General features: G+C 54.2%; 1 protein-coding gene across 5 annotated transcripts in view; it reads right to left on the bottom strand.

The window, feature by feature from the left end:
* Window positions 1-2,912: 2,912 nt before the first annotated feature.
* BABAM2 (BRISC and BRCA1 A complex member 2) overlaps window positions 2,913-17,118 on the bottom strand; it is a 395,384-nt gene continuing 381,178 nt past the window's right edge. For 2 of the 5 annotated variants that reach the window (XM_025867974.2, XM_073897180.1), the window contains one exon: window positions 2,913-3,241. In XM_025867974.2, coding sequence (XP_025723759.1) covers window positions 3,178-3,241 — 64 coding nt within the window. In that variant the 3' untranslated portion in view covers window positions 2,913-3,177. Of the gene's footprint in view, window positions 3,242-5,682; window positions 5,787-7,126; window positions 8,664-17,118 lie in introns of all 5 variants that reach the window. The other 3 variants (XR_012379665.1, XR_012379666.1, XR_012379664.1) reach the window with 3 other exon arrangements.

Genomic DNA, 17,118 nt, shown 5'->3' with positions numbered 1-17,118 from the left:
ACCGCTTTAGAACTGTTTGTTAAATATTTGCCAGCCACTAAGTGGGCAGAGCCCGGATTCAAATATAAGTCTCTGTCCTCAAGTTCATGCTCTTTCCAGTTCATTCCCAGGAGCAAAGTGGCTCTCGCGCGCGGAGCTGGGTCCTCAGGCAGCTGAGCGGCTGGGAGAGGGCTCAGCGCTGGCTGCCCATGGTCCCCCCAGGAGGTGCCCAGGTATTATTAGTCAACACATTGGAGTCCTTCTCCTTGTCTGTGTTGAGCCAAAGATTCAGCTGAAATTACATGGGCTGGCTAAGCTGGCGACAGGATTTACGAGGTGATAATAATGTGCTCTCCTATACGGCACTTTTCTTCTTCAAAGCACTTTATAGTCATTTACTAATTAGTCCTGGGCTGCACTCTATGCGGGTACGAGGCTCGACGATGGGCTGAACTAGCGAGAAGTATTTAAAACCGCACAGGGGACTGGCACCCTTTACAAGCACCCCTGGCTTCTGTGGCTGGCGGGGGTGACGCTAAAGTTCACAGGGGTTTTGAATCTGTGACACTGGACACACGAGGCGGCCATTGTCACCTTCTGTTGTTTGGTTGCTTCCTAAGAAAATCGGCCCCAACCCTCGTCCTGCGGTAAGGGGGATGAAAGTCCTTTTAAAATTCATAGAATCCTCACGCTCACAAACCTATACAGAGCACGTCATCCTTCGCTGGAAAAGAACACCAAAGCGTCAGTGTGTTTTACGGCCGGGACGTGGACGTACCTGAGCAGTAGCGCCGGGTCCAGAGCCAGGAGCCTGGGCTGAGTCCCAGCTCTGGCGCTGACTGGCTGGTGGCTTTGGGTGACTCGCTTCACCTCTCTGATCGTGTTTCCTCATGGTTGGGATGGGGGCTGCACACCCGCTTGCTTGCCTCACAGGTTGGCTGTGCGATGCTCTGAGATCAGGCGGGTGACAGCCCTTCCCGGTCAGTGTGCCCGCTTTGCAGATGTGTGGGTGTGTCTCCAACGGGCAGGCTGGCCTGAGTGTGTGTGCGCCCCCCCCACCCCGGGTCACACTGCCCACTACTGGCGGCCGTCGTGTCTGCCGGGCTACTTGAAATGCCAAGGGTCCAGGCCAGCCACCTGACCTCACCCCGCTCCCACATCTGCCAACCACCCTCGGCTGGAACTGGCGCTGGACTCCCCTACTGGGTCTGAACCACACCCTGACGCAGGCAACTCTTGGCTCTGGGGGCCGCGACCCCCATCCATGCCCCTCCATGGGGGCAGATGGCCAGAGCAGTCCTAAGTGACAGTGTCATGGGGCAGAGTGAGGGACACTTGGCACACAGCTGCGCTGAGGTCGAGTGGGCGGTCGGCTAGCCAGGGGCGGCAGATGCTCCAGGGTGGTCAGCTGGCTTAGGGCTCTTAGGGCTCAGAGGAATCACCTGGGGAGGGTTATCAAAGTCCCGACGTCCCAGCCCCAACTGGTGAAGAACTGGTTCAGCAGAACTGCAAGGCAGCCTGAGCAGCAGCGCTCGAGACAGCTCCCCGGGGGGCTCCTGAGGAGCCGAGTCCTTGTACGACACAGAGAAGGGGCTCACTCTTATGTCACACAGCCAGCTAAGGGCAGAGCTGGGGTGTGGACCCAGGGCACTGGACTTTCCTCTGTCATGGGAGTTCCCAAGGTTCCGGGGCAGGGGGCAAAGTACCCACACCGAGTAAGAACCCAGAGCTGGGCAGTCGTCCAGCTGGTAGCCAGCAGGGGGGGTCTGTCCAAGCTGTTCTGCCTCCTAGGAATATTCCTGGGTGCTGGAGGATATGGGAAGTAGAGGTAGCCCTCCGTAGTCCCCACAAGGGCCCTGAGCTGGCTCCCTTTCAGGCTCACACAGTAAAACCGGGTGCCAAGAACCACAAGGGGAACCAAGAGAACGGTGAGAGGCCCGGAAAACCCGACAGGTGCGCCGGGGCTTCACCTCTGCCTGGGAAGGCAGGTGGGCTAGGGAAGCGCACAGGCCAGGCAGGCCAGCTGATTGCTTCCCTCACCTCTGCACGCACGTCCTACTTCCCTATGTGGAAAGCCTTCAGGATGCAACAGCGCTAAGCGAAACTGTAAGTCTTGTCAAGGGGTCAGCTTGGCTATCCTCAGCTTGTAAGCTAAGGGAAGTCGTGTGATGGTAAGGAGAGGCCTGGCCACCACCTCCAGGTCTGCTCTCAATTTGCCTGGAGAGTTTCTGTAGCTCTTGGGCCTTACTTCTCTCTGTACACGTAAGGGAGCAGCAGGGGAGAGGGCCGGGGGTGAAACAAGGGGAGTCCTGAGACCCCGTCTGGCTCTGACAATCCGTAAATACAGGACAAGCGGAACTCCCTCAGGCTATCTGCCCCTGCTCTGTTCCTGGATGGTGGCAGAGAGACCTGAGCCCAGATGTCGCAGATACGCCAGTGACGGCCCACAAGACGCAACCTCTGTCTTCCAGGTATGATGCGCACAGGGCTACAGAAGCCCAAATAGCTCTCCCATCAGCCTAGGGAGGGCTGAGTGACGTGAGGGAGGGAAGGACAGATCCACTGGCCCATTCAGCAAACTTAATGACTGCCTCTGTGCATACGGCGCACACACGGGGAGCTGCAGCGTGTGCTGGAGCCTAGGTGCTCCTGAGCACCGGCCGGGGGCCCAGCAGGCTGGGTGGCTGAAACCATGCAGCATTGTCAGGTTCATTCAGGCAGCGCCTTTTCCAATGGAGAGCCGCCCCAAGTGGGAAATGCTGGGGAGTAAAACACACACACACACACACACACACACACACACGCCACGAGTTTCAGGGAAAAATAAAAGCAAAGGGGGGTTTCATCTTAAGACTTAAACACGGTCTCAGAGACAAAGGCTTTCCTGGAATAAGGGTGTGTGCATTTGTGATGTCTTACTTTCCCTGGAAAAATACCGTGTCAGAATTTGATTTTATTTCTTCCAACTAAGAAGTATACTGAAGGAAACAAAGAGGGAGCGACCAGCGGTGGGGGCTCGAGGATCCAGGTTAGTGCCAGCCCGCTTCAGTCTGGGCTCCAGGCGGGGCGTGCAAAGCTGCTGTGTGCGCAGAACGCTACCATGAAGGCGTTCCAAGCGGCTTCCAGGAAGCGGCCATATGTGCTGACACGCATGTGGACACAGCAGTCTGGCTGGCCACCTCTCAAGACTGGTGTTTCCTAGAGCTTTCCATTGGCAAACGCTGCCTCCTGGAACTGAGGGACAAAGGTTTTGAAATAAGCCCTGGTGGGAAAGAGGGGGAGAAAAAAAATTGTGGTTAGCACAAACAACTTGAAAAAAAGTGCAACTCAGAGCTTTCAACCTAACTCAGAACAGTTGTTATTTATTGTTCATGCATCTTGGGTTGGATTTCCCTTCCCTGCTGATGCAAAACCCTCTGGATTTTTCCAAGGGAGGTACAAGCAGTTCACTTCTGTGCTATTGTGCATCGATCTTTCAAGGGCCTGTATGTAGACCTTCCAGGCGGCCAGGTCCTACTAGACGTCAGTCCTTGGGCTCCCTCTGCCTCTCCTAGGCCAAAGACAGGGGCCCGACCCCCGAGACAAGCCAGAGAGTGGCCAAGCCAGCCACCTCGTCGTTTCTGTGACCTGAAATATAAAGAGAGTTGTACTCTCCACTCAGCTGGATCCTTGACTTCATACAGACAAAGAGGGTCTACTAAAAAGGATTTCTAAGTGTTCCATGGTCTCCATTTATTTCCAAACATATGTGCAGCTTGGGCTACTGGATAGAAAGCCAGGCTGGGTATCAAGAGAAGCTTCCTTGGCCAGTCACGGACGGGTGACATGATCTGGGGCAGACCATCCGGCCTTTCTGGCCCCCAGATTCGATTCTGTAGAGACGGGCTCCACATTCTACACGGGCCCACTCTGCCAGGCACGGTATGAGGTGCCAGGGGCTGCCAGGGAACCTGGACAGGGCCCCTGCCCCGCGGGAGATCCCAGTTCAGAGGAGGAGGCAAACACATCAGTAACACCAATCGAGGTGGTAAGGGCACGTGTGGAGGTACCGCGAGGCGCTGGGCTGGTGAGACCAAGGAAGGCGGAGGAGGAGTAGGCATTACGGGAGTTCTAGGCAAGAAACACAGCAGGGGGGACTGGGGGCAGCGGGCAGCCTGTTGTGAGCTGGGAACTCGAAGCTCTGTGGGAAGACAGCAGGTGAGGTAGAAAGTGGAGGGGCAGGGTGGGCACCCCTTGCCCCTGGTCACCCCGGCTTGTCACTTACTCCTCTCTCCCCTGCACTGGACTCACACGAGGACAGAGTAGTCACAACTCACTTATCTAGAGTGGCTCACTCAGGACTGTGACATGAACCAGGAAGGGCCACCAAGAGGCCCGGTCACCACCAGTACCACAAAGGCCCCAAACAGGGCTCCTTCGGTGCAGGGGTGAGTAGCCCCGCACAACTCAACAGGCCCTGGGGTCCCACCGTGCAGTTACATGGTACCTGACCGCCTGCCCACTGCCCCAACACCAAGTCAATCGAAACCTCTTCCGCACGTCACCCCTTCCTCTGGCTCCCACAGCCCTGGCCTCTGTGGGCTCTGGGCAGCATTTATGAGCTGACTCCTCTCTCAGGGAGCCGTCCTCCCCGGGTGACATTCCACATCCTGGGTCTACCTCCCTTCTCCCTGCTGTGCTCCCGATGAGCTTTCTCTCTGGAGCCCTCCTGTCTTGCCCTCCACGCCCCTCATGCGTGGCGCTGTTCTCAGGCTCAGCCCCCTTAGCACAGAACCACCCCATCTGGGCCTCTGACCCTCATTTCTCCCCCAACTTCCGTCCCACATTCCAGCCACCTGTGGGACTCTGTGACCTGGATGTCTCTGTAGTTTGAACCAGTGTGCTCCAAATGAAGGGCTCCTCAATATTGTCTTTGAATGTGCTTTGGCCCATTTTTATTTCTGTACCAGAACCCTGTTTTCACCTCTCCCTAAAGCCCTGTGGTGAATTCATCCTGAAGGTTCTTTTTCTTCCCCCACAATGTCCCTCTACCCTTTGTGACACCCTCTGGCTCCTGGCCTTTGTTACCCTTCAACAAAACTGCTGCAGAAGGCTGGTTCTCCTCTGGACACAGGCCGACTTCACCTTTCTGTTGCAACTAAATACATTTTCTGCGAGTGTGGGCCTCTGTCACTACCCCGACCAAAACCCTGCATGCTCCCCAGACGTGCAGCCTGGCACTCAATGATTTTCACTATCTGGCTCCAACATGTCAAAAAAATTGTTTTTGTCCTTCCATTACATTTTTAGGCTCATGCACCCCTCCCTTGAAAAGCTAAGAAAGCTAAGGATCCTCTCCCAGAAAAACTGCAGCTAAGTAGCCCCCACAGCAATGAGGGGATGTCACAGCCCCCCCCCCCCCCGATGCCCATGCATGGTCCAGGATGCAAGCCCCCCACTCCAATCTGGCCACCCACTCTTCTTCACACATGCCATTTTCCATCTCATGCTCAGGCCAAATGCCCTGGCTCCTATCAAGTCTTCCCTGGTGAACAGGAGGTTCTCTCCCTGCCTATAGACAATCTCTGTGCTTCTCCCGGAGCATTTGTCACACGCATATATGTGGTACTTGCCAGGCTGCACAGTGGGCCCTGGGAAGCAGGGACCCCACCGGCCAGCCCACGGACAGCACTAGCGAGACCTAAGTGGCTGTCATTAACGTACCTACTGATGGTCGCCGGTTTGCAAGAAGAGTTAAGGCATTGTTCATGACATGCTGCTTAAAGTGAGAGTGGCCTCAGAGAGTGGACAAATGTGGTATTTAGGTACTGAGGAAGAAAAACCAGTCCAGTCTCAAACTTCAAATTATGCCAACAGTTACAAAGAAAGATAAAGCACCCTCTCCCATCCACATCCTGTTTGACGCGGTCCTGAGCCAGCCAAAGGGTGGCCGTCTCTGAGCTCAAAGCCCTTTTCTGCCAGTCCTTACAGCCCGGAGGGACCGCGACGAGGCCAGAAGCGCCACAGCCCTGGAGCGAGGCTGGGCAGGCAAGGGAAGCCCCTAGCTGTGTTTCCCCTGTGAGCAGGGGTGATGACCCCACCCTGACAGGATGCCTGCACGGGACCGTGTGGGAAGGGACCCTGCCAGCTGCCTGCCGCCACCCACAAGTGAGGGCCACTCATTCCTCCCCCATGTTCCATCTGCGGCTGTTCGCCCAGTGACACGCATGCATTTGCCAAAGGGGAGCCTGGTGGTCCGTCCTCGAGGGTCAGCGACGGACAGGCAGCTGCCAACGTCCACTGCATTTGCTCTGCTGCTTCAAGTATCCTGTGCAGCGTGGCCGACCCCGGCACCCCTGGGCAGGGCGGCGTCCCCTCCCCAAGGTACGAGTTGGCCCCGCAACAGGCACCTGAGCAGGTGCGCACCAGGGCGGGGAGCCCCCCCCCGCCCCCCGCCCCGCGCTCAGGCCCAGAGTCGCACGGCTCCTGAAGCAAATCTCTGATCAGCTCGGTATTTCCTTAGAAAGTTCTGGGGTAGGGGCTGCAACAGTACCAGCTCCTCAGACCAAAAGGTCTTGGCAAGAGGGAACCTGCTTTAGAGCAAGCTCTCTTCTTCAGAAAGTTCTGAAGTTTCCCGTTCTGCCCTGGGCTTTCCCTGCCAGAGCGAGCCGCGTGCCACCAAGGGGAAGCAGCGCGGAGAAGGGCTGCTGAGAGGCACGAGGCTCCCAGCTGTTGGCAGGGAGTGCTCCCCCCCGGGCTCCTCACGAAGCCGCTTCAGGGACAGGGAGGAGGATGAAGGGGAAAATGACCCTGGGCTCCCACCCATTTACAGATTTTTTTTCTTTATGTACTGTTTTCATTTATTTCACTCTTTATCAGAGAAAATGGAGACCTGCCCAGGGTATAGCTTGCCAAAGGCACTAGTTATCTGTCACCTTTTAAAAAACTCTTTGACCCAAAGACAGAATGTCTGGCAAGCTTTAAGTGTGGTGGGCGGTGGGTCGGGGAGGGCCGGTCTCCTCACCTCCCGCCCACCGCCAAGACGAGCCAAGGGAAGAGAGGCCCCGAGTCAGTCAAACTCATCATGCTATCTACTCACGCTAGAAGGGAATTTATTTTTGGACCAAATTCGAGCTAAATAGGCCTCAGGACAAAATAAGGTTCTGACCGTTTTCACTGGTCGTCGTCCCTTTGCTCCGGGTGTTATAAAATCACAGCTCAGGCCAATCCCAGGGTCTCAGGTGAGAAGAATGAAACTTCAAGAGCCGACCCCAGGCCGAAAGCGAAGCTGGGTAGGTTTTCCATGAATTCAGGGCCGCAGCGGCTCTCGGCCAGGCGTCGGCTCCCAGGCACGGCAGGGAGCAAGGTAGACAGACCCCTCCGACCAGGAGTCAGGGAACGGGGTGCTCAGCAGGAAATCCCTCCTCTCTCCAGGCGTCAGATTCCTCATGTACCAAGCAGGGAGCTGAGCCTGGTGATCTCGCAGGCCCTGTCGGCTGTGGGCCGTGAAGGACAAGGTGGTGAGTGTGGTGTGCGCTCCGGGGCCTGCCGCGCCTGGGCTCCGGGCCCGGCACTGCTCCTTACTGGCTGTATCGCTTGGGCAAGTGACTCACCTCTTTAACTTTAATTTCTTCAACTATCAAAGGGGAAAACTAACCTTAAATTGCCTCAAAGGGTAATCCTCATGAGGATTAAATGAGATGGTCCAAGTCAGCCTTGGCCTGGTGCCTGGCTTAATAGATGATCAATAGATGTCAACTGTTCCCATGGGGACCAAGCTGGGTCTGAGGCAGAGGCTGTGAGTCTGTAGGAACAGCTAGAGCATGTGTGGCTGCAGAAGAGGGAGCCCCTGTGTGGAAGAAGAGGGCCTTGGGTCCCGCCCTCAGTTCATCCTTTCTGCCGTGGCTTCTTGGATAACTTGTCAGGACGCCGTGCATCTCCTGAAATCCAGGCCAGAGCTGCTAGCGGCACAGCTGGGTTATCAAAGGCTGCACTGTGCGCTGAAGGGCACCTGCAGGCTCTGCTGTCTTCTGCCCAAGCCGTGCCCCCGTGCCGGGCTCCGGTCAAAGGCTTGGTCGGGGAGGAGGCGGCGGCTGGGAACTAGAGGGATGTTTAAGAATCCCAGGGCTCCAGCTGCCCAGGATGGGGGTATCAAAGTGGGCTGGGTCTCCCAAGAGATCTTCTGTTCAGTGCAGTATGTACCGTAAGGGGGAGTCATTGGGTCAAGTGGAAAGAGTCCTGAAGCACGAACAGAAGACATGGGCTCTAGTCCAGGCTTTGGCTTGTTGTGGCCTCTGGAACTGGGACTCAGTTTCCTCACCTGTAACAGGAAGATTTATACTTACGTCTTATGCTTCTAAGATATCCATGTGACCTTGAGCAAGCCACTTAATTTCTCTGCGTCTTGGTTCTTCATGTGTTAGGTGAGGGCCCTAGGCAAGCCCAGGACCCAGCGCGTCGCAGGAGGCAGCAGTGTGGGAAGGCGGTGGTGGTGGCTGTGACCATCCTCGATGCTCTTTCACCAGCAAGACAGGGCCAGCGACGAACCCTGCAGGGCTCTGAGAAGATGTTGAGTGGCACCTCGGGCAGCTCACGACAGGGACGGAAGGTTGGTTCCTCAGCCGTCCCTCTGCCCTGCCACCGCAGGGAGGCGCCATCACAAGTTGTTAACAATCAGTGTGTTCTGCAGAAGGGGCTTGGGGACCCTGAAGAGTTAAGACAGGGACCATCAGGGAAATCCTCAGAGGACTTCGGGAGGAGGCAGTAAGGAACTTTGCCCAAAAAGGCTCATCCACAGGGGTTTCCCCCCCTGGAACTGTAGTTCCGGATTTATTCAATGGATCTTTACAAAATAAGAGAAATCCACGAGATCAACATCTGAACATCTGAATGGATACAACTTTCAAGAAAATAAATGCAAAAACAGAAAATAAAGCCCAAAGAGGCTGGGGACTCCGGAGAAAGGGAAGGAGCGATGCAAAGCCGGTTAAGCATGGCTGGCGCTCCCAGCACGTCGGGTGTGGCAGGAAGCCCTGCTCTCCGTTTGCAGGCAAGAAAGCAGAAGCTTCGTGAATTCAGGGAAGGTACCTGCCCAGTGGTACCCTGATCTCAGTGCCACTGCAGTGCGTCTTCCCCCCCACGGCCACATAGGAGGGAGCCCCTGTGACCTTGCTGCCTTTAGCCTCTCTCACTTGGCTTTTTATTTTACAAAAGCCTAAACAATCATCTTCTTCTGAAGTAGAACGCAGTAGTCTTTCTGGAATTCAAAAATCTTTTTCTCTGGGCAATCATGAGATGAGCTCTGTGCTGTTTGCCGGGGTCAGGCCAACGCGGTGGTGGAGTGGGGGCAGGGCGGGAAAAGCAGTTCGGGGACACGACCCTCACTGTCAGTAAATCAGGGAAATATAAATCAAGTCAGAATTCATTTTTGCAAACAGAGGCAAGTTCCAAAACATCTAAGGCTCATTTCTTTTTCCCCTTTTCTTCTGCAGCTGTGACTTCCACTGGCACATGCTTTTAATCAGTCATAAGAAAACCGATTGTGGTCTGAAAATCAAAGCCGTCCTGTAAATAGTGTGGGACAAGTCCTGCTAATCATTTCTCTGGGTCTTGCCTTGTCTCGCTGTCCCGGGCGGCCGCTGTCAATACAGACTCATTTGGGGTTACTCCTATCACAGGGGTCATCCCTATTTTAGGGGTTCTACTAAGAGACCTGAGACCTGGTTCTACTCCAATGCCCTCCACCCCAAACCCTGTAAAGGCCCCTGTGGAGACTGCCCATCCCACTCGGGGCGCCTTGGTGGGCAAGTGACTGGCACAATGGAAGCTAATTTTGTGGCTGGGCCCCAGGCGACGTCAGCCTGGCTCTCTGGTGTGGGCTTTAGGAACAAACAAGTGGTTGTAACTGGTTCCCGTAGTCGCCCTAAATGTGCCAACCCCTGAGCACGCCTGGTTCATTTTTAGGGGGTCCTAACTTGCCAAACAAGAAAATCAGCACGCCTGAGATGCGAAGGCTCAACAGCTGACTGGGCACATTGCCTCATATGCTCACAGCCTCAAGCAGCGGCCCTCACCCTCAGCTGGAATCAATAGCCCCTCTGCTGGATTCCGGGGCACACCGGGCCTCCGACCTCAGGCCCAGCCACGGTCTGCCTTGAGTCTGGAATGTTTAGACTGGTGTCTAGACGCCGTCTTGTACAGCTTGGGCTCCTCGCCTGCAAGACCGCCGACGGCTGGGACCGTCGTCCCAGTATGTGTTGAATTAAATCAAATGCTGTTTCAGAAGGACTTCAACAAGCAACCAACCAGGAACCATTTCTAGACATCAAAGTATTGGGATGAAATCTGGCTCCTTCTAAATCACAGGGTATTTTGAAATGCTTACTAAAATGATCAAAATTACCTAGTGGTTCTCTCTCCTTCTGGGCTCCCCAAGGAGGCCCTCTGGAGACTGGCCAGTTCTTTTGGGCTATGGCAGCTTGCAGCCGGCTTCTGCAACTGCAGGGGTGAGGCCTTGCTCCCAGGGGCTGCAGGTGTCCCTGCCCCCTTGGCATCCCCGGGGCAGTGTAATGAGAAGGCGGGGGAGAACAGGAGAGGTCAGCTGGCCAAGTGACAGGGAGGGACGGGGAGTCCTTACGGGCTCCTGAGCCTCCCCCAGCTGCAGGGCCCCCATCTTCCACCGGGCTCCATCTCTGTCATACCCCAACCACAGCCACCACACACTCCTTGATGGCGGACCCATGGTCACACTCATCCATCTTTGCGTCCCAGCTTTGCGTCTAGGGCTCAACACACAGCAACTCAATAGATATTTCTCAAATGGATGAAGACATTTGGCTCAAAGATGTACTTTAGAATTATAAAATTTTGGAACAAAAGGAAATCTCAGAGGTCATATAGTTCAGTCATTACAGGCGAGGGAAAACTGAGGGCCAGAAAAGTTAGTGGTTTTTCTACCACAGCATACGATAATTATAGCTGTTAGCATAGATCGTGCCTGCAAATCAAGGGCAGAATTTGGAGATGGTTCTTCCTTAGTGCCCAGTGGGGCTCACCTTCCTTTGGGCCTCATGGCAAACGAATGCCAACTTGGTGCAGGAAGGAAGGCCGGCAGGCAGGCCGGCAGGCAGGCCGGCCCCAAGGCTGACCAGAGGCCCTGGAGCTAGAGGCAGAGTCTGGGCCAGTCCTCCCTACCTCATTCCTCTCAGCCTGATGCTATCTCCATCCTGAACCTACTTGATGAGAGGCTGGGAGGACAGGGTGCCCATGTGGCTACTGAGAAAGGCTGGGCCCCTTGTAGGGGGGTGGGTTGAGATGATGGGGTATACCTGGCTAGGCGGAAGCCAGACAGCAGGTGTGGAGGGCTAAGGAGTGTGGCGCTGCCTGGGACCCCAGAGCAGAGCCACAGCTCTGGGCTCATCTTGTCTCCTGGTCTGCACCTGCCCACCGCGCCTCAGATGGCAGGTGCCTTGGCCGCAGGCACTGCCAGTCTTCTGCTTGCTCTGTCCCGGGCTGCACGAACAGGGGCCGAGCCCCGGCTCCTGCAGATGGCTGAGCGGATGCCGGTGGAGGGGCCAAGATCCCTCCGCGGGCCCGGCCAGGGCAAGGGCGACTCCTGCGTTTACCTGCACTGGGGGAGAAGCTGATCGCCTGTCTGATGGCCGTGAGTCACTGCCAAGGTCACAGAATACCCTCCCCTCTTAGTCAGCTAAGGGGGGAAAAACCAAAGGAGAGACCTCAAAGAGGAAGTGCTTAGGGTCCCAGCTGAGCCGAGTGCAGGTCCCAGGCCCCACGTCACGCTCCAGTGGGCATTGCCCAAGGCTCCTGCTCAGCCAGGCATCAGCCTCCACAGAAGAGGGCCAGACCCCCCCCAAAGGACTGGGAAAACGCTTAGGAAATCAACTCTTCCGGGCACAAAACAACCCTGTCCTCCCCAGAGAATCTCCCTGGGGCTTTAAAGTAGTATCTGCCTAAATTTGGGTTCTCCCACTTAGACTCTCAGCATCCGGAGGCTGCAGTTCATGTGTTCCCTGGCAGCTTGGGCCCCTGCCTGCTCCCTGGGTATTCACCCCACAGCTGGGTGTTCACAGATGGATCCCCCTCGCACACAGGGGGAGGGGCAACAAGGGTGGCCATGGGCCCTCTTCTTTCCATCCTCATCCCCCACCGCCTGGCAGCTGAAATACTATCCTCAGGCATCTGGCTCTTGGGGCTTAAAGATGGAAGAGCAGCGATTCCAAAAGAAGAAATTATTCAATGGGAAGAGAATGCCTGAGGCCTACCCTCCCTGCTGGGCTGCAGTGGCCTTTGCAGAAACTTCAGGTGGGCTATGCTGGGCTGGGAGAGTAGCAAAGTTCTCCAGCAGGCTGGCGGGAGGCAGAACTCTGGCAGGCGGAGGGCACTGCAGAGGGCCGGGAGGGGCACCTGCTCGGCAGGGCTCTTCCCCTCCGCACCAAGCCTGGGGCCCTGCCATGCTGTCCCCAGCTAGTTCTGGCCCCCGTGCCAGTTACAGACAGCAAGGGCAGGAAGGAAGGACTGGAAGGAAAGGAAGAATGTACATACAATGGGGATAAATGAGACCTACAAATGGTATCAAACAGGCTGGTTCCAATGATGGGTATAATGGTCGGAGCGGGTTGTAAAATCCGTTTAGTGGGTCCTGACTGGCATTAAAATGAAACAAAATAAAATCAGAGTATGTCACGTGTGGCAAGGCAAAATAGTTTTTCATGAAACTTTGGTTTAAGTTATAAATACTGTATAAGGACATAAAATAAATGTGTTCCCATGGATTGCAAGAACCCTGGAAGCTCTAAGTGTACAGGAGGGGGTGCCTACTTCCTGCTAGACATCGTGCTATTTGCTTCCATCTGTATTATTTTATGTTGACTCCTTCTCCTGGGCCTACCGCCGGGTAGGCCTTCTTATCTGTCCTTGCCAATGAGAAATCTACGATTCAGAGATGCCAAGTAACTTTTCTAAGATCACACAGGTAATTGGTGGCAATGTTATTTATAAATCCAGAGCGGCTTCACTCTGAAGTACACATTCTTTCCCTATAGCCATGGTTTCCAGAGGAACGAGAGCTGGTGATGTATGGGGGGGGGGGCAGGGCTCCACCTCGGGGCTGCTGCAGGACGCTGAGTCACTGGGACTCTCGTCTTCAGTGAGGGGGTGCGCCTGGGGATTGCTCCATGCTTTGATGTGCTGATCCTCCCCTCCCAAACATCAGCTTAAGCTATATTTCAGTCTCCTCCATGAAAACCGGAATTGCCCACAGCCCAGTAATGAATTTTGAGGGCTGCTTACTGCTAGCCCGTGTTACACCCACATTTGTGCTTACAAACCCCTACACGGCCCTCCCTCTTACAGGTTTATGTGTCCAGGGGTGTCAACCAGTCTCTTCAGCCCTCGTCTGGGGACCTGAATCAGGTGGCTCTGCAGTAGAATTGTGACTGCAAGAACAAGGGACAAAGGGATGAACGTGGCCTCCCTCTCGCTTGTCCCTCTGGTTCCTGGAAGTCCTAGGCACCCTAATGAAGAGCGAGGCCTACTCTGAACGTCCTCGAGAAGGCAAAGACAGCACAAGAAGGACATGTGCCAACTACCCAGATGCACGTGATGGGCATCATGAATGTTCTCTAAATAATGAGCCCCAGAAGAGCAGAGGGCAGAAGGTCCTTTCATATAAAGGTCGTCTGGCATCTTAAAACTCTCTAGGGTTGTTGAGGAGTACTACGTCTATAAAGTGCTATAAAATGGGAGGTATTATTATCTTGACATAATTGAGCTGTAGACTGGGAATGGGGGGGAGGCCTGAAGTGTGATCCCGACTCTGCCTCTAACTTGCTATGTGACCGGGAATGGGCCACCTCACCTCTCCGAGCCCCCAATGTCTCCTCTGTCAAGTGAAGGGATGGCTTCTGAGTTCACGTCCAGATCTAATACACTATCATCCACTATTATTATTACTATTATTGCTTTGGTAGCAATCCAACCACTTTAGCCAGAGACAGTGTCTTAAGTGGAAACAGTAATTAATAAACAAGCTCTCCCTGTGCTTTGCTAGAGGGGCTCTCCCAGAGCCTTAATAAGCATCATCGGAGACCTTACACATATCTGAGGTTTCTAGATCTCTCCCTTTTGTCTCCAGATCTGACGCAGGACCCCAAGACTGGGTGGCCAGCATCTATCCTGGCCGTCTTCCTTCCATCCCTCAGACTGGCAGACAACTGAACATTCACTCATTCATGGCTAGCTCCTGCTCGGGTCTTGGCACTGGATACTGCAGGGATCAAGGAATGAATCTGAGCAGGGCCCCGGCCCCCGGAGGCCCACCGACACTTGACCCCTGGAGCACAGAGCTGCGTGCTAATTCTGGTCAGGAGCTGGGTGGCTTCACTTTCATAGTCATGGGCCAAGCCCTCCCTGACCCGCTCTTTCTTACTTCAATTGCTCTGGAACAACCACAGCAACCTTTCTGCCTGGGGTTGGCTTTCTTTTCTGCTCAGAGCTATACCAGGGCATTATCCGGCAGGCCAGACGTCTAGCATCTTTAATGACAATAATAATAATTTGCATTTATACAAGGTCTTTCATCGGGTAATCTTCAAGTATATCACAAACAGTAATTAATTCCCCTTTGCAATTCTGGGAGCCAGTTAAGTAGGCGCTTGTTTGCTTTGCAGGTAAAGGGAAACTTCCTGGACCATGCAACATGTTGGGGGCCTCCCTTCCTGCCCAAATCTACCCATCTTCCCGAGGCCTGTCATAAGCATCGGGCCCTCCACAAAGCCTGCTGCTGTCAACCCCAGCCATGGCATCTGTCCTGCCTCTGAGCTCCACAGCACCAAACGTGGAGCCACTCATTTGGGACCAACCAGAGACACAGTGGAGATCTCAGGATCCTGCTCAAGGCAGGACTTGCCCTAACAGTACTTCTGAGGGGTGATCCTCTAGCCCCGGCCTGAATACCTCTCATGACGGAAAGCTCATTATTTAAAGGCATGTCTACTAGTTATAATGTTTTGCCTTATTCTAAACTGAAATCTGTCCCCTGGGAACCCCTGCACATGGGTCCTACTCATGTCTTCTGGAACAAAACAACCTACCTCAACTGCTTGGGGTTGCAAGTTGATGTCTCTTGTATACAAGTTGTCTGCTTCTGCAATCACCCTTGAGAGAAGCATGGTGGCTCACGTTCAGCCAAGGTTTAGGGGGGCCTTGTGAACGGAATGGTTGGGGCAGCTGAGCCTCCACCATGAGCTCTGGGCCCCAAGGCCAGGCTGCCTTCCTGAGCACTGTGGGCAGGAGCTCCCTGTTGTTGCTGGCTCTGGAGCCCTGGGTCTGTCCAGCTTTGAACGTAGCTCTTTAGAATCCCCACCTGCTCTGGTATAGACACTGGAGGCCTCTGGTTCCATTTTGGGGGGCTGTACCTCAGTGACACAGAAATACTCTCATTTTCTGTGAAATGATTGACGAACAATGAATGAGTATCCCTTTTTCCTGAATCTAGTAAGTCAAGGCAGTAACTGTCAATTGCAGGGACGGGTTTTTGGAGAGCAAGCCAGATAATAACTTTGTTCGTTCTTTTTTTAGCCCTTCTTTATCAGAATAAATACTTGGTGTTAAACTTAAGAAAAGGATGCACAAGTTGCTGAGCTGGGAGCCGACACAAGGACAAGAGTTCCACGATCCTCTGTCCTCTCTAAGGAGTTAGAGGCAAGAGAGGCCTCAGGATGGAGGCAAATGAAATCCTTTGCTACGTTTATTTCCAAAAGCTAGCTCTGCCGGGGAAATCAACAACTCTCTTGAGTGATTTCTGGGTCCTTGCTGGTAGCTTTATGCCTGAAAAGACCCCCACCCTCCCTTTGCCAAGAGTACACTGTTTGGGTGAGATTCTTCTCCCAGGGCCTCACCATGGAAGGAATTTTGAGCATGCATCAAAGGCTGCTGTTCTCCTAAAATCTGCCCCCTTGTGAACATGAGGCTTGGCTTGTGGTGATCCAGCCTCATCCTGCTTTGCTTTCACCCGATTCCCACTTTCTAGCCTAGAATCAGGAGTGATCATTTTTGGCTAGGATTTGGCCTGAGTTATTGATCTGGGGGATATTTGGGAGAAGAAAAATCCGACAGAGTAGAGAGAAAACCTGTGGCAAGGGGAGCACCTGGCAAACATCCCGACCTGTGGATTTGGGAGTCGGAGAGAACCGAATTCAAATATGGATGGGTCACTTAGTACCTGTGTGTCACTGGGGAGGCTGCTTAGCCCCCTGAATCTCCATGTATTTCCTGTACGACTCAGCCTGTGTGGTTGTGATGAGGAACCCGTGCCATGCACGTGGTAAGGACTCAAACTGTGTTGGTTTCCTTTCCTCCCGCCCTCCACTCCCACCACATGGCTGCAGGAACACACTCTGAGCAACTAACTCCGGCCTCACTTTAGTTCAACAAACACCGATGGAATCGCTCCTGTTTACGAGAGGGTATGGAATACCTGGGAGCACTGCCTAAACAGGGCCAGCATCAAGGAGGCATTTATTATTTGCTGAATAAGTAAATGAACACAGTGCTTGCACAGGCTTGGTGCAGGAAGGGCACGAGTTCCACTCATTCCACTACTGGGCTTCTGGTACCTACCCATGGTCCACTGGGAGGGCCCTGCTCAGAGCGGCTCCCAATCCCACATCTGCCCATAGCATCTGCAGCTCAAAGTGAGGGGCATCATCAGGAGCCTGGTGATTTGAAGTAGTAAGTTTTAAAAATCAGAAACATGGGCACCTGGGTGGCTCAGATGGTTGAGCGTCTGCCTTCGGCTCAGGTCATGATCCCAGGGTCCTGGGATCGAGTCCCGCACCGGGCTCCCTGCTCCTTGGGAGCCTGCTTCTCCCTCTCCCTCTGTCTCTGCCTGCTGCTCTGTCTACTTGTGCTCTCTATCTCTCTGTGAAATAAATAAATAAAATCTTAAAAAAAAAAAAAAAAGGAAACATTTGCTAAGTGTAGGCTTTCTTTCTCTCAGACCCTGGGCCTCTGAGCCCAAGCTAACTATAGGGTTATTCGCCAGTGCCAGCTTCCCTGGGCTGCCATTACCCTTCCCCACAGGGTGCAGTAGCGCTGATGTCCACATCCCTCCCACCCTCTTCATCCCAATGGCATCTTTCT

This window comes from Callorhinus ursinus, unplaced genomic scaffold (assembly GCF_003265705.2).
Source record: "Callorhinus ursinus isolate GAN/ISIS: 27379988/994484 unplaced genomic scaffold, GSC_fseal_2.0 scaffold10, whole genome shotgun sequence".
Taxonomy (NCBI): domain Eukaryota; kingdom Metazoa; phylum Chordata; class Mammalia; order Carnivora; family Otariidae; genus Callorhinus; species Callorhinus ursinus.
Note: the sequence above shows the minus strand (reverse complement) of the source record. Positions and strands in the feature narration are given on the sequence as shown.